General features: G+C 48.6%; 1 protein-coding gene across 4 annotated transcripts in view; it reads right to left on the bottom strand.

Annotated features, from left to right (window-relative positions):
* Positions 1-21,154, bottom strand: part of OPA1 (OPA1 mitochondrial dynamin like GTPase) — a 56,386-nt gene that overhangs the window by 22,024 nt on the left and 13,208 nt on the right. For 2 of the 4 annotated variants that reach the window (XM_083739278.1, XM_083739277.1), the window contains 16 exons: positions 19,787-19,900; positions 16,114-16,167; positions 15,105-15,209; positions 14,640-14,726; positions 13,730-13,843; positions 13,513-13,593; positions 12,698-12,772; positions 12,462-12,533; positions 10,795-10,894; positions 9,538-9,668; positions 7,153-7,225; positions 6,965-7,037; positions 5,132-5,247; positions 3,724-3,788; positions 3,142-3,218; positions 245-410 (listed from right to left, as the gene is read on the bottom strand). In XM_083739278.1, coding sequence (XP_083595404.1) covers positions 245-410; positions 3,142-3,218; positions 3,724-3,788; positions 5,132-5,247; positions 6,965-7,037; positions 7,153-7,225; positions 9,538-9,668; positions 10,795-10,894; positions 12,462-12,533; positions 12,698-12,772; positions 13,513-13,593; positions 13,730-13,843; positions 14,640-14,726; positions 15,105-15,209; positions 16,114-16,167; positions 19,787-19,900 — 1,503 coding nt within the window. The remainder of the gene's footprint in view (positions 1-244; positions 411-3,141; positions 3,219-3,723; positions 3,789-5,131; positions 5,248-6,964; positions 7,038-7,152; positions 7,226-9,537; positions 9,669-10,794; positions 10,895-12,461; positions 12,534-12,697; positions 12,773-13,512; positions 13,594-13,729; positions 13,844-14,639; positions 14,727-15,104; positions 15,210-16,113; positions 16,168-19,786; positions 19,901-21,154) is intronic. The other 2 variants (XM_083739279.1, XM_083739280.1) reach the window with 1 other exon arrangement.

The raw sequence follows: 21,154 nt of genomic DNA, 5'->3' as shown, positions 1-21,154 counted from the left end.
GAACCTATGACAGGCTTCCTCAACCTCGGCCCTCCAGATGTTTTTGGGCTACAACTCCCATGATCCCTAGCTAGCAGGACCAGTGGTCAGGGATGATGGGAGGAGTTGTAGTCTCAAAACAGCTGGAGGGCCGAGGTTGAGGAAGCCTGATCTATGAGAATCGGGGGGCGGGGGGGGGGGGAAGAGAAGGAGATTCAGCCGAGGCACCCCTCTGCTTACGCACGTCAACCCCAAGCGGTCTCACCTCCACGGCCTTGTTGGGCAGCTGTTTGTCTGTCCACTGCTTCAGCTTGATGTCCACCGTGGTGTTGAAGGTGCCCGGGTTTGTGGTTTGTGCTGCTGGGAGGTAGATGTTTTCTATCACGTGCGTCGAGACCCTGTCCCACAAGGTCTTCTGAAGGATCTCTTCCCTAAGGGGGGGGCGAGGGACAACCAGAGGTCACTTTGCATCCCCACAGGTGAGACGCCCAGAGAGAGACCCAGGGGCAAAAAGAGGTTTGTTCCCCAGGAGAGACGCCCTCCTCCCCAAGTCCCCACGAGGGAGACCAGCAAGTAGCGGGAGAGGCTGCGACATTTCAGTTTTAAGCAGTTCTGGACTGGCTCAGTGCTGAGGACCGTGATTTAGCTTTTCTGTGTTCATTTGGTTCTAGAACAGTGGCGCCTCTGGTTGCGAACGGGATCCGTTCCAGAGGCCCATTCGCAACATGAAAAGAGCTCAACCCGCAGTGGCGCGCCTGCACACACGTGGGTTGCGATTTGCCACTTCTGTGCGTGCACATGACGCCATTTTGCGCATCTGCACATGCACGAGCAGCGAAACCTGGAAGTAACCCTTTCCGGTACTTCCAGGTCGCTGTGGGATGCAACCTGAAAGAACGTAACATGAGGCAAACGTAACATGAGGCATGACTGTATATGTGTGGCTGAGCGTTTTTTCAATTGCTCTGGAAGCAAGAATTCGGTTCCAGGGGGTCTGAGTATGGGCATTTTTGTTTATACGCACAACCAGTAGACAAAAATGTGCCGGTACATCTAGAAAAAGAGGTGTTGGTTCTGCGTACCAACCAGAAAAAAGGACTGCACACAACCCTTGGAACTGAACCCTCACATGAATTGAATTGAATTGATTAATTTTGGTCACAGACCAGTTCCAGTTCACATATAATATCAGGGGAGTCATAAAACAGGATACGGATACATTTGAATTTCAATTGGGTACAACAGGAGCAATACAGATATAACGGCAGTTAAAAATATATGTTAAATCTTAATCACTAAAATATAACCTAAAATTGTCATTTAAGGCCTTAGTCAGTATGGTAGCACAGCTTGTTCCCTAAGTTTTATGGCAGTCGCACAGGATTTGGCCACCCTCAGCTTGATCTCTGGATCCTTGACCTCTACCAGAGATTTCAGACACTGAAGTTCGGACCCATTTGGAGATTTTTGCATAGCAGGGATGATAAGTACCAAATGTATATCCCTGTAGAAACGACGGCATAACAAGACATGACAGACAGTTTCTACCTCCATCAAGCCGCAGGGGCAGACTTGTTCTGCATATGGTTTACCCTCGAATCTGCCCTGCAATAAGGCAGATGGCAGCACGTGGAATCTAGCCAGGGTGAATGACCGTCTGTATTGAGGTATTTGTAATTTTGACAGATATATTGCTGAGGTAAACCCTCTCCCATTATCTTTTATCGCTGGGTGTTTATTCATCTCACGCACGTGGCATTGCAGTTCCACATCCCAAATTCGTTGGCGGATTATTGCTCTAGCTTTCTCATAACCCACAGCACCCTCACATGAGACGCCACCGTACTATACTGCATGGAGCAAATGGATGCGCGCGTAGCCTGCTGAAAACCAGCTTGACTGCAGCTTGCTGCCCAAGGCAAACAGCAGCAGCAGCAGATCCCTGCACTCCTCTCCGGTGATTGTGAGGATCATTCAGCAGGATCACTGGAAACCCTTTCTGCTCCTTCAGTTGCATCTTAGTAAGGCCAGCTAAACTCCAGCCTTTGCTTGATTGCTACGGAGAGCCTCTCCCTTTTGTGCTAAGCTCAAAATTGCCAAGTGAGCCCAGATGGGTTCAGACTTGCTCTGCTCTTTAACAGTAGAGCAGGCAGCCAGGTTTTCAAACCTTGTAAGAGTTATTTATGAGAACTTAAAAGGAACTGAAGAATTTAAAGAAAAAGCAAAAAAAAAAAAAACCCTTCTAAAAGCATGGATTACTATTGTGTTTGGCCAAATGATGGTTTACGTCAAGTTCTGGCCCAAAGCAAATTAATCTGTTCAGCGAATGCTGTTCCCGGAACGCGACACAATTCAGTTCATCCACCAAAGCCTCCAGGCCTGATCTGGCAGGAGAGGATCTAAAAGGCACTGCGCAAAACGCTCCACAAGGAACCGCCTGCCTGGGAGAAAAGAGTCTCCAGCGAGAAAACACTGTGTTGCTAAAACGGAATCAAAGAGGGTCAACTTCCTGGCGGTCCCCAGCCCTGAAGGCTGCAAAGGAGGACTGGGCCAGTGCTCCAGCAGCACTTCCTTGTGAAATTGCCGGAGGGGCTGCACATGCACACATAGCCCTGCAGCCATTGGTCTTTGCCCTAAAGGCCGGTGAAGGAAGCCAAACTGGGCAAAAGATGTACACAGACACAGCTTCCCATGCTGAATAGAGGCCTTTTGTAAAGTCCAACTTTTCAGGGCGCAGACTCTCCCTCTTTCCTTTTGGTTTTCATTTAAGTAAAGAGCAGAGTATTTACGGCCTTCTGCAAAGGGTTGCTTTTGCCTATATTTAGAAAAGACTCTCCCCTCTCTGCTGGCTCCTATAACTCATGGACGAAGAACAGTCAGCAACAGACGCTAGGATTTCTCTTAAGAGAGCAGCAAACTTGCCAGTCCTCCCCCAGCATGGCCAGGGGTTGCCAAAGTCAGACACGCAGAACCAATAAATGTTTTATAGGGAGAAAGGAGTGGATGGATCCCAGATGGGCTTTTCTGAGATATACGGCATCATCACAGGATCACGGAGAACGCAGGGCAGCCTATTTTAATCTTCGCAGAACCTGCTCTATAAACCGAAAAGCCAGCGCAGAATGAAGAAGCAAAATAAAAATCTCCAACTAATTACTGTACCAGTGCTTTGGTGTCACCTGGCTCAAGCTTATGACTTCATCGAGGATCTCGTTCTTTGCTTTTTCAAACAGTTCATTCTAGACAGAAAAACGAGAAGCATTTGTAGCCATTGAGACGCTTGCGATAAGTCAGACGGATGAACGTACACGGACATGCTGAGCGGATTCAGAGCCCTGGGGCTATCAAGCTCAAGGATGAGCAAACGACAGGCTGCTCCTTCAATGAAATTAACTGGGGGCCCTTGAGGGGCCCCTTCAAACACAGAGACCCCTCAAGCAGCAGTTCTGATGTTCATGGCGCAGCTCAAGATGTCCTGATTCCGCTCCCAGGTCCAGTCCTCCCTCCTCCCTCTTGCCCCCACCAGCCCATGTGCGTCCCAGGACAAAATCACAAAAAGTTACGCAGGAGTACTGATCAACAGGTCTCCCTGAGGAAGCTACTCCATAACTGCAGCAGCAGTGCCAGCAAGACGGGGCTCCCAGCCCAGGTAAAACACAGGCCGACCCTCTCCCATCAAAGCTCTCCCCAAAAGAGGACGGAGACCAAGGCCCCCTCTGGCTCTCAGCCAGGAAATGGACTTACCCGGTCAAGTTCTCGCAAGCGGGGGTAGTTATTCTTCCACTCAGTCTCCAGATTAAAGCGGGTTGCTATGGGGAGAAATTCAGGGGAAGGGAGGTCAAATCCGTGGCTAGTTTATCTGGAGCCAGAGATTCACCCTGAAAAGTGCGGGGGCAGCAGCCGACTTCGGCCCCTGCTCCCTTCTGCAGCAGCTCCTGCCCCACAAAGGCTCCCATGGGGACACGACTGAATGAGCTGCGCCAATTGTGGAAATTGGGGGGGGGGGAGAGGCGCCTTTCTATGCCTGGAGCCCACGCATACGGAAGGTGCCCCCACACCATTTTCACGCCTCCCCCTCAAGGGAGCCTGGGGGGGGGCTGCCAGGGAAAGAAGGGGGCTGGAAAGTCAGTTTCCACCCATCCTCTTCTGCAGGTGAGATCCAACCCAGCTTTTCTTCTTATGTGGGGCTCTAGAACAGGGGTCAGCAAACTTTTCCAGCAGGGGGCAGGTTCACTGTGCCTCAGACCTTGTGGGGGGCTGGACTATATTTTTTTTGGGGGGGGGGAATGATGCAAGAGCAGCACGAGCCCTGGGGGCTGCTTACTTGTGTCTTGCGAGTGGGAGGGGATGGTGGCAGCAGCAGCGGGATGATGAGCAGCACACGAAAGGGCTCCGGAGAGTGGCTGCTTAAAATGGTGCTCATCCAGCTCAGCCCAGCCCCCTTCCTCCTCTAGGCAGGGCAGGGAGAAGCCAGGAGGAGGGAGGGAGGATGCGCAGCCGCTGCTGCCGTGTGAGGGAAAGAACACACGCGCTGGCGATCCACGGGGCCCGGACTGTCCACAGGCCGGATCCAGAAGGCAATTGGGCCTGATCTGGCCCTTGGGCCTTAGTTTGCCTACCCATGCTCTAGACAATGCATTTCCTCCCTGGATGCGGAACACTGCCCACGCCTGACGTTTCATCCAACTCTAACAATGCACATAGCATGCTAAAGAACCAGGTTGGGAAACACGTCCCTTCCAACCCCCCAGCACACGTTTTGCCTTCGTACAGAGAGGCAAGCGCATTCCGACACGTGGATCCTGTCTGTCAATGGTGTGTCACTCGCAAACTGCTGCGCAGCTTAAAATGTTTGCACAGATTTCTATTGATTGCATACAATTTATACACAAACTTCAAAGCAGTTTACAAAATCGGTAAAACAATAAAATTGTCAATAAGAAAAAATGACAACCATTCAAAACTTTCAAAAAGCTAAAAGAGCAACAGACTAACATTCCAACTTTTTTGGATAAGTCCAGAAAGTTGTTTCCAGTAAGACTCCTGAGGAGGGCCCAGCAATACTCCCCATATCCAGGGGAATCAGACCCCAGGACAAGAGAGGGACTCCTCAGTCCAAGGCTTCCTACAGATCTGCCAGCGCAGCCGGTACCTTTGAAAGCGTCCGCCTGCTGCTCCACAGACTCTCGCACCATTTTCCAAAAACAGTCTGAGACAGCAAGGCTGAGGTTCCGCGTGGTCACCTGGTGGGCCTTCAGCATGCAGTTCCTGCAAAGGAGACGACAGCCACACAAACACTGGGGCAGATTTGCGAGCAAGAGAACACCTTCCCCAACAAAAAAATTAAAGAAGCAAACACAGGGGAAAGGGGGGAAACTGGTAGTGGTGCTGGGGCGGAAGGGCGCATTGTAGTCCACACCTCAAAATACACCAGAGTAGACAGTCCCATTTCACAAATGTTTGAAGTTTTATTGCTTATTATTATTATTATTATTATTATTATTATTATTATTATTATTCTGTTGGGAGCAGCCCAGAAACCCAACCAGATGGATGGGGTATAAATAATAAACATTATTATTATTATTAGTAGTAGTAGTAGTAGTTGTGATTCCTGCATTGAAGGGGGTTCAACTAGGTCAGGGGTCAGCAAACTTTTTCAGCAGGGGGCGGGTCCACTGTCGCTCAGACCTTGTGGGGGGCCAGACTATATTTTTTTGGGGGGGGACTGAACAATTCCCATGCCCCACAAATAACCCAGAGATGCATTTTAAATAAAAGGACACATTCTACTCATGTAAAAACATGCTGATTCCTGGACCAGCCGCAGGCTGGATTTAGAAGGCGATTGGGCCGGATCCAGTCCCCTGGTCTTAAGTTTGCCTACCCATGAACTAGGTGATACTGGGTATCCAACTCTGCAATTCTATGGTTTTCCTCTGGAGCCAATAGACTGTATAATTTCATTTAGGAAGGAGGACCTTGTGAGACATCAGAAACAGGGATCCACACATTGGGGGCTCCTTGCTGTTCCCCCAACAAGGAGAAGGGTCATATAGTCCCCCAGTTTCACTGTGCAAAGCTGGGGATGATGCCCACCCCATGTTCCCCCCATTAGCTCCAAACTGGGGCTCATTGTACGGTCCAGAGAAAGGAGGGCTGCTGACCACAGGGCGTGAATTTGAGAAGCCTGCCCAGAACTAAGGGAAAGACGGGCAGAGCGTAGAAGCACATTCTGTGCTCCTGTCCTGCGGCAGGATGAAACTTCTCAGCCAGACTGAAGCTCCAGCCCTAAAGCACAAGGGCTGAGGACAAGGGAGCAGACACAGAAGGACCTGGCCCAGGGCTGGACCTTAAAGGAAGGCAGAGTCCGTTCACCTGCAGTTGTATCCAGCGGTAGCTTTGCATTAATGGAAATCATTTGTGCTCATGCAAAGGCCACGTGCCCCAATTTCTGCTGATCTTTCCCACCTATTGAAGTTCTCCCACACTGTTACCAAGAGTCCCTGAACCCCAGGGGGCATCTTTCCGAGACACGAAGTGTTTTCCATTAGCACAAAGCCATTGCTTGGATACAACCGTGTTAGGTTTTCCTAGGAATTATCTTCAGGTCCAAATCCCTCCGGGAATGTTGCACACAACCGCTGCATTTCTCCAGATCAGAGGCTGGGAGTTTCTGGATTATTACCGAGGCATTTCCACTGGGCTCTCGCACAGGATTAACCCCGCACGTGGCATTTCTGAGGGCTGAAAGGCCCCCATTTTGGGGACGAAAGCTTCCACAAGTTCATCAGGGAAGTCACGTGGAGTCGGAAAGTCTTTCAGGATGGCCCGTTTAAAGCAACCCCTCAGGCAATCACACTCTGCTTCTGGACAAACCATTTCAGCCTCTGTTTCACACAACCCACCCCCTAAAGCCTGCACTGCCCACTGGCACTAAAACCAGCAAGAGGCACTTCAAAAAGAAGAACAAATATTGGCATACTTGAGTAGTTTGGAGTTTTGGAAAAATTCCTCTTCGTACTCTTTAATAGATTCAATACTTTCGCAGCTATTTCCTAGAGGCAGCCGGGTTGGGGGGCAGGGGGAGAGGGAGAGAGAGGAAAACACTCAGCACGGTCCAGCATATGCACTGTGCCTCCACCCGCTGGCCCACTGCAAAGCTAGGGTTACCTTTTCCTGTGACGACTGCAAAATACCCAAGGGCCTTCATTGGGAAGAGCTTGCCTTCAATTATCTGCTGGATCTGTGAAAATGGGAAAGCAGCAAAGCTGATCTCGTAGGAGTTCTCAGCTTTCCTTTACTCAAACAGTGAAAGAAGGTACAAAATAGGAAAAAGCGGCCAGATTTTTTTTTGGGGGGGGGGCGTCCTAGCCTGACAAAAGCCATGAAAGCCAGTCCTGAATCAAGTTCTGGGGCTTAAAAAACCCTCTGCAACAGCCCAGTGCTGATGCATGCTTTAACTATCTGCAGAGTGGTTTAAAAATAAGGAGCATGCTCTTTTGTAAAAGGAGCAATTATAACACTCTTACACACACAAAAACCTGAGAACATTTAAATATTGGACTATCTCCCAGGTAGCAACTTTTCTCGTAAGCTATAACTGGGGGGGTGGGGGAGCCCAGAAAAGTTTGCTGACTTCAGAAAGCAAGCTTTCCTGGTACCGCAGTCAGAGAAAAACCTGGACAAAACCCTCGGCCTTCTCAGTTGTGGCCCCAACCCTCTGGGACTGCCCCCCCCCCATGCTCAGCCCATTCAGAAGCAAGTGCAGTGGATTTTAAGCACCTCCCAGAGACCCACCTGTCTACAGGGGCCCTTTCTGGCTCGTGCATCACTGCCGTGATGTATTTTATGTCTGATATAGAAGTACAGTGGTGCCTCACAAGACGAAATTAATTCGTTCCGCAAGGTTTTTCTTCTTGCGAGTTTTTCGTCTTGCGAAGCACGGTTTCCCATAGGAATGCATTAAAAATCAATTAATGTGTTCCTATGGAGACCGCTTGCCAGGCTGGCGGTGCGGAGAAGGGCTTTTCTCCCCACCGCAAGCCTTCTGCACAGGTACGGGAACAGAGGGGAAGGCGCACAGCGCTTCTCCTCTGTTCCCGGGGCTTGCGGTGGGAGGAGGGTTTTTCCTCCCCACCGCCAACATTCAGAACAGCATTCTGAATGTTGGCAGTGGGAAGGAAAACCCTCCTCCTACCGCAAGTCTTCAGGACAGCCTTTCGAAGGCTGGCGGCGGGAGGAGGTCTCTCCGCCCCACCGGCAGCCTTCGGAGCAGCCTTCCGAAGGCTGGCGATGGGGCGGAGAGACCTCCTCCCGCCGCCAGCCTTCGGAGCAGCCTTCCGAAGGCTGCCGGCGGGGCGGAGAGAACTCCTCCCGCCGCCAGCCTTCGGAGCACCCTTCCGAAGCCTGGCGGTGGGGCGGAGAGAACTCCTCCCGCCGCCAGCCTTCGGAGCGCCCTTCCGAAGCCTGGCGGTGGGGCGGAGAGAACTCCTCCCGCCGCCAGCCTTCGGAGCGCCCTTCCGAAGCCTGGCGGTGGGGCGGAGAGAACTCCTCCGGACAGGTACGGGAACAGAGGGGAAGGCGCGCAGCGCTTCTCCTCTGTTCCCGGGGCTTGCGGTGGGAGGAGGGTTTTTCCTCCCCACCGCCAACATTCAGAACAGCATTCTGAATGTTGGCAGTGGGAAGGAAAACCCTCCTCCCACCGCAAGTCTTCAGGACAGCCATCCGAAGGCTGGCGCGGGGAGAAGGGCTCTCCGCCCCACCGCCAGCCTTCGGAGGAGCCTTCCGAAGCCTGGCGGGGGGAGAAGGGCTCTCCGCCCCACCGCCAGCCTTCGGAGGAGCCTTCCGAAGCCTGGCGGGGGGGAGGAGGTCTCTCCGCCCCCCCGCCAGCCTTCGGAGGAGGTCCGAGGACAGTGGGGAAGACGCGCTGCGAAGGAAGCCCATAAGGAAATTTGTTTTGCGAAGCGCCTCCAAAACGGAAAACCCTTTCGTCTAGCGGGTTTTCCATCTTGCGAGGCGTTCGTCTTGCGGGGCACCACTGTAACTTTAAATTGTTATTTCATATAATTTTATGTAAACCATGTAGGGATTCTAAGTATTAAGAATTATAACATGACTAGAAAGAGACGCCGACTAATCATTAAGAAGAACTTTCTGACATTAAGAGCTGCTCAACAGTGGAATGGACTCCCTCAGAAGGTTGTGGACTCTTTTCAACAGAGGCTGGATGGCCATCTCTCACGGGTTGTTTAGTTGTGATTCCTGCTTTGCCTAAGTTTTGACTAGATGACCCCTGGAGTCGCTTTCTATAAATATTTTCGATCAATCAAATCAATCCGGAAGCAAAAATCAGAGTCACGCAGTGTCTGCAGAGCAAACCTGACACCTTTGAGAACAGAAGCCATCTAATGACTCCCAACAGCTCTGGGAATCAAGTTGTCAAAATAAGAAGTCCCTTTGGCATCTTCCAGCAGAAGTCTCTCTTCTTGCCCTCCCCGGAGGCCCCGTCAGCATCTGCTGGACAAAATCATTCCTCCACACCCTCCTCTTCCTCACCCTGCTTGGACTGGCCACGTTTTTCTCGGCGAGGTCCACTTTTGTCAGAACAAAGATTGTCCTCTTGCCCTGAGGGTCCATTTGGCTGACCAAGTCAGTGACGATGCTGCGCTCGGCGTCCACAGACCCATCTGGAAACCAAGCAGATTGGCCATAACCTCGCAGAACATGCAAAGTGTTTTCAGCAACGAGGCAGGAGCTGAACAACTCATTTAAAGTTGAAATAAATAAAATGTGGTCCAGTAGCACCTCAGAGACCAACTAAGTTTGTTCTGGGAATAAGCTTTCGTGTGCCTGCACACTTCTTCAGATACACTGAAACAGAAGTCACCAGACCCTTATACAGTGGCACCTCTGGGCGCAAACAGGATCCGTTCCGAAGCCCCATTTGCATCCTGAAGCGAACGCAACCCGCGTTGGCACTTATGCGGGTTGCAATTTGCCGCTTCTGCGGGTTGCGATTTGCCGCTTCTGCACATGCGTATGACGTCATTTTGAGTGTCTGCACATGCGTGAGCGGCGAAACCCAGAAGTAATGCGTTCCGTTACTTCCGGGTCACCGCGGAGCGCAACCCAAAAACACTCAACCTGAAGCAACTTTAACTCGAGTTATGACTGTATATAGTGGGAGGGAGGGGTGGGGTTTTTCTCAGAACGGTAGTAGGAGATGGGTGATTGGCTCAATGGGTATGGTCAGTGGCGTAGCGTGAGTTGTCAGCACCCGGGGCAAGGCAAGTAATTTGCGCCCCCTAACCCGTGGATGTGCCCTAACCCCAGATGTTGTGCCCGGTGCGGCCGCCCCCCCCCTGCACCCCCCACGCTACGCCCCTGGGTATGGTAAACCTGCAAACAGTCTTTAACAGTCGTCAACAGGTTTACAAACTTTGTTGGTCTCTAAGGTGCTACCGGACAATTTTTAATTTTTAAAATTTATTTTGACTGCTTCAGACCAACACGGCTACCTACCTGAATCTAAACTCATTTGAAGGTAAGAGCTAAACCCAGAACATGCCTAGTGGCTCAAGTTGGGGCCCCAGAAAGCACAACTGATTAACAGAGTCCCAAAGCAAGAAAAAAAGAGGCGGCCAGCTAATTCCATCCCTCTGCCCTCCCTGCCCTCCACAACCCCAACCACAAAGAAGGTCTGTGCCCACAAATAATTCTCCCAAGAACCAGAGGGAACGACGGGTGACATTGCAGGGATTCATTAACCAAGACACAAGGACATTCCAGTTGCTCTCCAACCTCCTCCTTTACCTTGAATGCAAAGGATGATGGCATTGGGATTCTGCATGTAGGCTTTGCTGATGCTGAAGATCGTCTCCTTTGTGTCCGGGGCCATCCCTGACGTCACCGTCTGGGGAAAGAGGTCAGGAAGGGCAGGTAAAGAGCAACAGGTGGTGTCAAAGAACTGAGAGGAAGCAGATGGATCAGATATCCCTGGCTGGTGCATACCCAACTTTTTTAAAAAAGCTATCCTTGGAAGGAGATTCCACAGCACCTCTCGGCAGCTGATTTGAAGAACTGCTCTCAAGTTCTTGAAGGCAGTAAGACCATAAGAGCGGCCCTAACATTATGATATGTATGTGAGAGAAAAAGTGTTATCTATAAATATGAGCCAAGCATTTTCCCACCTCCCTGTGGTTATTAGGAGAAATTGAGGGCAACCAGGCAGCTGATGATAGTGGAAGAACACATCTATAGTTTATAGTTTTTCAGTGTCCAGGACAGCTGTCTCCCAGCTCCATCTGGCACACAGGCTGAGACCCTCCCTGCCCGCAGACTGTCTCACTAGAGTGGTGCATGCTCTAGTTATCTTCTGCTTGGACTTCTGCAACTAGAAGAACCCAGAAACTGCAACTAATCCAGAATGCAGCAGCTAGACTGGTGACTGGGAGCGGCCGCCGAGACCACATAACACTGGTCCAGATAGACCTGCATTGGCTCCCAGTACGTTTCCAAGCACAATTCAAAGTGCTGGTGCTGACTTTTAATGCCCTAAAGGGCCTCGGCCCAGTATACCTGATGGAGCATCTCCACCCTCATCGTTCAGCCCGGACACTGAGGTCCAGCTCCGAGGGCCTTCCGAGGTTCCTTCACCGCGAGAAGTGAAGTTACAGGGAACCAGGCAGAGGGCCTTCTCGGTGGCACCTGTCCTGTGGAACGCCCTCCCATCAGATGTCAAGGAAAGAAACAACTATATGACTTTCAGAAGACATCTGAGGGCAGCCCTGTTTAGGGAAGCTTTCAATATTTGAGGAATCATTGTATTTTAATATTCTGCTCAAAGCCGCCCAGAGTGGCTGGGGAAACTCAGCCAGATGGGCGGGTTATAAATAATAATAATAATAAATGTATTTTTATTTTTATTATTACTTCTATACTTACTATTACTATTACTATTACTATTATTATTATTATTAAATCACAATTAGTAATAAGGCTGGGAAAGGAGTGTACGGATGATAAAACAAATCATATCAAAACTAAAAAAATTCCTTCCAGTAGCACCTTAAAGACCAACTAAGTTACTTCTTGGTATGAGCTTTCGTGTGCATGCACACGAAAGCTCATACCAAGAACTAACTTAGTTGGTCTTTAAGGTGTTACTGGAAGGATTTTTGTTTTTGTTTTGACTATGGCAGACCAACACGGCTATCTATCTGTAACCATATCAAAACTAAACGCAAAAAAAGATTGCAAAAAAATTCCACCTCCCACCAACCTTCCTGTAAAGACATGTTCACTCTGCACCAAAATTCAGTTAACCACGTTGTCAGGTGGGCGATTCCAAAGTGAAGGCGCCACCACTGAGAAGCCTCTGCCTGAAGTCCCAGGTGGACCCAGGAGCCTGGGAAAAGTCCACTGCAGCCCATCTCCAAGGAACAGGGAGGACCAGAGGAGGAGACGCATCGTCTACTCACGCTAATGACGCCTGGCAAATCCACCAGCACCATCCTTTGCAGGCCAGGACCCTTAACGCTGAGGGAGATGGTCTGCAGAAGGAAACAAGGAAGAGCGATTTCCACGTCAGGGAGCCTCCTTTGTAAAGGAAAATACTAGGTAGAAAACAATGCTCAGGGCGCCCCACAAGCAATTTTGGGATGGGGAGGCAAGGGAGCTCTGGGACCAGCGGAAAGAAGTCAGCAGCCAGCCTCACCTCAGTGCTGACGGTGCAGCCGTCACTCACGCTCTTCCTCATCCTGATCTCAATCTCATTCCTCAAGGCTGCCAGCTGTTTAAGCACAATCAGAGGTCACAACCAGAAACCAGGCACAGCGAGGAAATTTAAGGACTATTTGAATAAATGTTGTAATATAAAAAATTAGAAATTACTTGAAAGAAACAAACAGGCCTAGGATTAAACTAAGTTATAATTAAATAAATGGGATTCAGAATGTTAAGAAAAGTGAATAAGATGGACTATAACTGGAAACTGTTTTAGTTTAATAATGATATTGGAAAGCTGTTACTTTTAACTACAAGGAAACTCAGAAGGGAGGGACTTGAGGAAGTCAACCAAGATGTTTAAAAGGTTGGATTTGTGAAGAATTAAGTTTCTTGTTATTGTTTATCTGTTTATTGTTCCTTCCCCCCCCTTCTTTCTTTCTGTTTTTGTGTATCATTCTGCTTTGTGGCTTGTGTTATCTTTGTGGAAAATCTAATAAAAATCTATAAAAAAAAGAAAGAAAGAAACCAGGCACAGCACAATTTCAACACGTGTCCAGTTCATGTGTCCAATTTCAACATGTGTCCAGTTTAAGCAGGGGCTTGACAGCCATATGTCAGGAGTGCTCTGATGGTGTTTCCTGCTTGGCAGGGGGTTGGACTCGATGGCCCCTGTGGTCTCTTCCAACTCTATGATTCTATTTTCTTCATTTTAACAGGGAAAGGAATGTTCAAGACACATGTCTATCTCGCCCCCAATAAAAGTGATCAGGTGTACGGCTGCAAAAAGTTATTCTTCCAACTTACATCCTCCTCCTTGGTCAGATCAAACTCTCGAGAGCTGTCCTTGAACATGGCCACGTGGTGGGGACCTTCGCTGAGGGTGACCTAGTGGACCAAGGGAGAAACAGCAGCAGGTAGCAATTAACGCAAAAACCCTTGGAGCAAGTTTCACGAGAGCCACACAAGGAGGGAGACGGATGCCTTTTGTGCCTCCAACACTTGCTAAATTCAGTATTCTCACCTTAACGGGCGAACGAGTCATCATTTCCCCAGAGCCTCGAGGGAAGATCCGGGCTTGAGCGATCATCTCCAGCACACTGGTTTTGCCAGCGCTCTGATCTCCAACCACTACAACCTTAAAGGGAAACATTTGAATCACCAGCTTTTAACCAAAACTCATGGGCCACCCACCCTCGACCCGTGACAAAGTGCACTTTTTACCAGGCTACTCCAGATTAAATATCAGGAATTGGCTTCCTTAGTTGTTTGTACCTACAGGACCGCCTCTCCTGGCATGCCCCGCGGAGGACCTTAAGGTCCACAAATAACAACACTTTGGAGGTCCCAAGCAGTCTCAGCTAGGGCTAGGGCCAGGGCCTTTTCAGTACTGGCCCTGACTTGGTGGAACGCTCTGTCACAAGAGACTAGGGCCCCGCAGGACTTGACATATTTCCACAGGGCCTGCAAGACAGAGCTATTTTGCCTGGCCTTTGGTTTGGGAGTCGGTCTGACCCTTATGTTTCCCTCCCCTTATGGTCTTGTTTTATCAGCTACTTTAAAATAAGGCTGCATTTTAAATTGCATTTTAACCTGTATTTAAAATTAGGGTCCCCCCGTCTCTTTCCCCCCTATTATGTTTTTACTGTGATTTTATTGGTGTTAGCCGCCCTGAGCCTGGCTCTGGCCGGGGAGGGCAGGGTATAAATAATTTTTATTGTTGTTGTTGTTGTTGGGAAGCTTTTCAGAAGATCCCATTGTATTTATTTATAGAAAACGTAGAAACTGGTTACTTTTTACTTAAGATGTCCCCAAATCAAGCAAAACGTTGCCCATCTACTGTTAAAAAACAACAACACATATGGCTGAGGGCATTAAGCTATGGCAGCCTTTATTGCAAATGTGAAATGGTTGAACACTGATCGCTAACTTACCCGAGGTAAATGATCATGCGTATTATAGCTGGCATCGTAATCCGACAGAGTATCCAGGACTTCAGAATACATGTCAATCAAAGATTTCTAAGAACCAAAGAATGAAAGAAAGAAAGCTAATTTGAACGGTGCCCAAAGCATCAGAAAGGCTTCTGGTAGCACCGAAAACCAAGTGTCTGTTTGTTCTCCTATCCCTGCAGCTTAATCTACGAGACCAATAATGGCAGGGCAGGCTGCGTCTTACACTGGAACCAGGATAGGACATCAGGATAGGATCACAGAATCCAAACTGGCATTTCCCTTAAGAAGGAGCACCAAGCACTCCAGGGAATGGCTTTATTTTTTTTTTTTTATTCACAAAAATTACTGCTGAAAGGGGTAAGCACAGAGGAGCAAAGATGAAATAGAAGGCCTGTAACTGGGGAAGTTTTGTGCAAGTTTTGCATGCGGGGGGGGGGGGGATACCTTCAGCTTCCTCTGGTGGATGCCTTTGTCATCTTTCTGCAAGACAATCTTCCTGAGCTCTTTGTTCTCCTTCTCTAAACGCTCAAGCATCCGTTGATATTTCAGCTGCAAAACAATAATGAAACTTTGAAAACTGGGGGTGGGGGGTCAGGGTAAGAGGGGAGCATGAAGGCAAAGGAAAGGAGACCCAGTGCTAACAGGGCTTTGCTCTCTTGAACCAAATCTGCCCTAGCAGCACAGTTACATCACCACCATCATCAAATAAACGAATTGCTTAATGAAGAAGAGAAGAAGAAGAGTTTGGATTTGATATCCCGCTTTATCACTGCCCGAAGGAGTCTCAAAGCAGCTAACAATCTCCTTTCCCTGTGAGGTGAGTGGGGCTGAGAGACTTCAGAGAAGTGTGACTAGCCCAAGGTCACCCAGCAGCTGCAGGTGGAGGAGCAGGGAAGCGAACCCGGTTCCCCAGATTACGAATCCACTGCTCTGAACCACTACACCACACTGGTTCTCTGACCTAATGAAATGTAATAGAACAAATTTGAATCAACTGATGAAATTCAACAGAAAGCATGGCATCCTTGGCTGAAATCATAAGCGCAATCACTTAAGGAAGGATTCTGACTGAATTCAGCAGAAACAGACCAGGATTAAAACTGGGCTGATAGAATGAAAAAAATGGAAAAATGGGGGGGGGGATGAAAAGATTTGGGAAGGTCTTTTCAACTTGAATAATGGAATTTGCACACTCGCACAGCATCATTTGGAGTCTGAAACGCCTCTTCTCTCAGGTCGCATCCCCATGAATGACACAAACGGGTGGCACACACACAGAGTTGCGCCATCCACCTTTTGTTTGTTTCACTTTTAAATAGTATACCCCCCCCCCCAAGTCCTTCAATATGGGGCCTGGTTGACATCAAAGCTCTGGAAGTTAATGAATTTGCCGTGAGTCAGACCCAATTCCTTTGTGTGAATTATGACTGTAACACCAGCAAGGCCACCCTACCTGAGTGCGCAGGAGTTCTTCTTGCAGCTGATCTACCTTTTCTTTGTCAGAAACCTGCAAGAGGCACAAGCATAAATGTCTTGGGGTTATTTTATGTTCAGGAGACAAAAAAAGAATCTCCAATCAAGTTTTCTTTCTCAAAGCAAGAGAAAGAAACTCAGGTAGGGGAGAGAGAAGCATCTCTTTAATTCAAGTAACTTGAGATAATGGCTGGTACACTCACTCACCCCTTTAAAAAGAAAAGTCAACACTTCTTACTATCACCTTACAACCCCATAACCTTACTTGGCAAGGCAGCCTCAGGTGCAGTCTTTGTTAAATCATCATTCTAGATGCCCCAAGCGCAGGGTTATTTGCTGAAGCCCCTTGGAACTTGGCGGGTCTCCTATGTGCGCTGATGCCCAGCGGTGGGAGGCATGTGCCAGGATAAGTAAAGACCCAGGAGTTTGGGAACAGCTTGGCTGCCAGGCTTTGCTCCATGAACTTCACAGACCACGAACGCCCCAAGGTCAACTGGGTCTTGCAGTAAACTGTTCTAGTGTGGCAAAGCCTTCTGTTCTACTCCACATATGCAAAGAGATTTCTAGAGCTGGTTTTTATATTTAAAAAATATAAAAGTCAAGGCCACAAACAACTTTGCTGTTGTCAAGATGGAAAAGTGCCTGATTTGAAACATCCCAACTGCCACCCAGCACATGAGAACAGAGAAGACACTGATGTGAGTGGCTCTGGCTCCCACCAAGAGATGCTAGACATGGCTAGTGACACGCTTCCCTGCAGGTGGGCTGGAGGCCCAGCCACTCATCTCAAAGGCGGCCAGCACTTGCCAGCAGGCCTTAGGGCTGGCCGTTCTCTCAAGGGGCAGCCAAAAGCCCTCCTTTGAGACAGGAAGCAACTTATAACCACGATTTGAGCATGTAAAAGGTCCAGTCTTAATGACCAAGAAGAAACAAAAAACATGAACAGCTTCCACTGGCAACTAATAGGCTTGCCTGAGCACACTCAAACAAACCCGGAATGGGTGAATTTCCTGCTTCAAGAACTGTGTTTGTTAGGTGCATGAGAAAACTAACTGCCTAGTGAAAACTTGCACATTTAATTTGCTCTCATATAATCTCTCTCTCACGCACACATGCATGGGCACACCTCTGAGCATGATTTTTTTTGGGGGGGGCCGCTCCTTTTCCCTTTGGAATCTGAACACAAAGCAGAGATGCCTTTTATTGAGCTGCCTGCTTGTGACCCTGGAGCTTTCGCTTGTGTGTGTGTGTGTGTGTGTTACATGAAGGGACCTGACTTTTGTTTGACAACTTCTGAGAGAAGGAGCTGGAATCCTCCCATTCTAACTTATTTGCCAAACTCTGCAGGTGATAAAAGAAGCAGGCACACACGCCCAAGGGGGGCTGGTGATGCACGTTTTTAGATGCTCAGGATGGAGGCAGTTGATTGTCCTTTACGAAAGCAAGGAAAGAAGCAGCCACCGACACGCCCATCAGACGTGTCATCCATTATCTAAATAGCGAGGGCTGGGGAGGGAAGCGGAGGTGTCTGGGGGTACCAGGAGCAGAGAGCAGGAATGGCACACAGCACAGGGGACAACTGCAAGATCCTGTTCGTTCCATCTCTGCTTCTGCAGGACACGTGCTTTGTGCCTCGTGGCTGCTATCACATTTTCAGTAGCTCCTGCCAACACCATGGGCAGGCTGGCCACAATCCACGGCTCTGCAGGGCTCTCCGGTACACGCAGACCTCTATGCAACAGAGAACGTTTCTCCGTGCTGAAGCCAGAGCCAGCTTTGTACACACAGCGGGACATGCAAAGCTGTTCCCAACAGCCAAGCGAAAAGGCCAGCACACTCTCCCTGCACCGAAGCCAAGGAAAAGCCTGAGCAGACGCCACTATAGGGCAGAGTGGAAGAAGCAGGATTCTGAGGCACTGGTCCAAACGCAAGCAAGCCCAGGCACTCCTGGTTTCTGAAGACATTTCTGCTTCTAGCAGTTCCCCATTTCTACAGCTGCTCCTCGACTTCACAGCATTTGGTCCCCACTTGCCAATAGTGTGTTGTGTTTATAATGGGCTCTGTTTCATGGGGCCATTGCTCAAATTTGCAGTTGCTCTACCATGAACGGATATCTGTCAACTCGCTCACAAGCAGGAGTTAGGTCCCACATCGGGCATATAAACCAGCAAGCCCATCACAGCCCCTTCTTAAAAGCTGCCCAAAGCAATTTCCCTACTCAAAATTATGATCAAGAAGAGTGTGAGGAGGAGAGCTGTGCTGGATCGGACCAAAAAGGGTCTCTCTTACTTCCAGCAGGGGCCAACCGGGTGCTTCCAGGGAGCTCATAAAGGCATCCAGCCTCCCCTTTGTTTCCAGCGCTGGGGATTCAGAGAGAGAGATAGGCAGGGACCGTCTCCCTTGATAGAGCCATTTGACAATGGGCCCTCCCTCTGCCATGGGTGCTGTAGCTGTGATTCCTGCACTGCATAAGCAGTAAGACTTGATTTATATCATTTTTTTTACAGACTCATTTTTGCTGGTATAATCTTATTTGCAAGCAGATGAAGGTTTTGTTCAGAGTAGTTTTTACAATTATATCAAAAAGTACTGATTTGGTTATACTATTAGAAATACATAGACAGATACCGTATTTTTCGTTCTATAAGACGCACCAGACCACAAGACGCACCTAGTTTTTGGAGGAGGAAAACAAGACAAAAAATATTCTGAATCTCAGAAGCCAGAACAGCAAGAGGGATCTCTGCTCAGTGAAAGCAGCAATCCCTCTTGTTGTTCTGGCTTCTGGGATAGCTGCGCAGCCTGCATTCGCTCCATAAGACGCACACACATTTCCCCTTACTTTTTAAGAGGGAAAAAGTGAGTCTTATAGAGCCAAAAATACGGTAATTATTAAATTACTGTGAGGTTTAATAAGTTAACTGTTTATATTTGGACAATTTTTCTGCTGTATGTTACTGGAAGGAGAAAATTAATCATTTCAATAACAATTTAAACAATTTATTTAACTAAAACAATAACATTATAGAATATGTATCCATGTTTGTTAACTGGTGTGGTTAAACAATTAAAAAAACACACAACTTAGACTGAGTTTTAGCACACAATTAAAACTGAAAACAAATCCTTATTTCCTGATGAATAGCCTTTGGACTATAATGTAACTTAAGTAGAAAACTATCTTTAGAAAGATTTTTCCTCCAAAAGCATTTTATTTTAAAAATCTGATCAAATTTTTTTAAAAAAATCCGATTTTTTTAAAAAAAACACCATTGATTTTTAGCCACCCTGTGCCCGAGGTTGGGCTAGATGACCCTCAGTGTCCCTTTCAGCTCTATGAGGCTATGAATATTCAGGTAAAAGTTAGTAGAACAAGTTAGTGGGGTTCCAGAAACAAAAATAAGTGCAGATCTTTCCCACGGCGAACATCAGTTTTGATCACAGCATTAAAACCCCAGAAATCACCATGCTGAAAGACAGTGCTATGAGAAAACTTTCACAGACAAGGAACTGCTGCAAGATCGCTGCCAGGGCCCACAACCAGAGCCGAATGAAGGATTCATTGGTTGGCATCAAATCACAGCGTCCGATCGGGATGGATTGGATTAGATTAGAACCGATTTTGGGGAGGGGGAGTGCCTTTCAGTCATCACCTTTCGCTTCTGCTGGGAGGAGCCGGGGCCCAATTGGTCAGTGGCTCTGCGCGCCTCCTCCTCTTCGTGCTGCTGGATTTGCTGCTGCAAGAGAATGAGCTCGCCCAGAAGACCCTGCCGCAAGTTTACAACGAGGAGGAGAAGGGAGAAAAATATGGAGGTGAGGGGAGCGATAACGGTCAACCAAAGGGTGCAACACAAAGGCAGGCGGGGGCACGGAAAAGGGGGGGGCTCACCCAGACACAACGAGAGAGGAACAGAAATCGAGGTGCCACAGCTGCTGCTTCCTAGGGACATTTAGGGGGCCCGCCAGACGTCCTTTTTATTGTGCATCCATGGCGATTCATGCTCACGATGCTATCAGGGAGGTTATACTGCTTCCGCTGCAATCAGCGCCTGTCCTGCAGTTTGCTGCGAAAAATGTCCCATCCACGACGCCCACAATGAAAGAGCAGCCTGGGGAGACCCTCAGAATTAAAGTTACAGATGTTTTAAACAGTGTTGTCAAGACACAGGTGCTTTGAAGGGACAACTGTCACTGGAATGTAGGAAGCTGCTGCCTTGTGCCAACTCTGAGCATTGGTCCATCTAGTTTAGCATTGTCTACACAGACAGGCAGCAGCTCTCCAGGGCTTCAGGCAGAGGAGATACCCAGCCAAAATTGGAGATGCCAGAGATTGAACCTGGCAGATGCTCCGCCACTGAGCTCCAGCCTGTCCCCTTGTCCCCAGTGCTGCTTAGGGAAATAGGCAACATCCAAGCCCCAAGAAAACGGGGGTTGTCTGAAGAGCTTTTTAAAACCCCAGAAGCCAAGAAGCTGTGGAATAACAAGGAAAGAGAATCTTTTCTTACTTGGGAAGATCATGCCTTCAGCATGAAACTGAAATACACACACCAGCATACCAATTCAGCTATGCCACAAATGTGTGCAGATGCAACTGAACAACTGACCCAATATTGCAAAAAAAGTAGTAATAATGTCATTTCTCTGAACTCTCTTAAACAGCCCCATGGCTAGAAAACTACTTTAGGGTGGGGACACAGCACACACATGCACAGACACAAGAAGGTACACATGAAATCAAAATGCACTCTCCTGGGAGATGCATTTTACAAACACAAACACAACAGGCCTGGAACGAGAAGCCTTAAGAAACAAAGTCCACAGATCCTTGCTATACTCCCCAAAAAAGTTCAGTCGTGTTAGCAGTCTTCTACAACTAAGTGGCTCTGTATCTTGGCGACTGCTCTGAACGAGAACCTGCCTTCCATTAGGAGACCCTTGTTGACAAAAAAGAAGCCAAATGTCACAGCACCACACTGTTTTGTGCATGGCCCTTTCGTCAAATTCCGTCACTGGCAACCTGC

Source organism: Podarcis gaigeae (genome assembly GCF_964106915.1).
Source record: "Podarcis gaigeae genome assembly, chromosome: 5".
Classification (NCBI taxonomy): domain Eukaryota; kingdom Metazoa; phylum Chordata; class Lepidosauria; order Squamata; family Lacertidae; genus Podarcis; species Podarcis gaigeae.
This window is presented reverse-complemented; position numbering and strand designations above follow the sequence as displayed.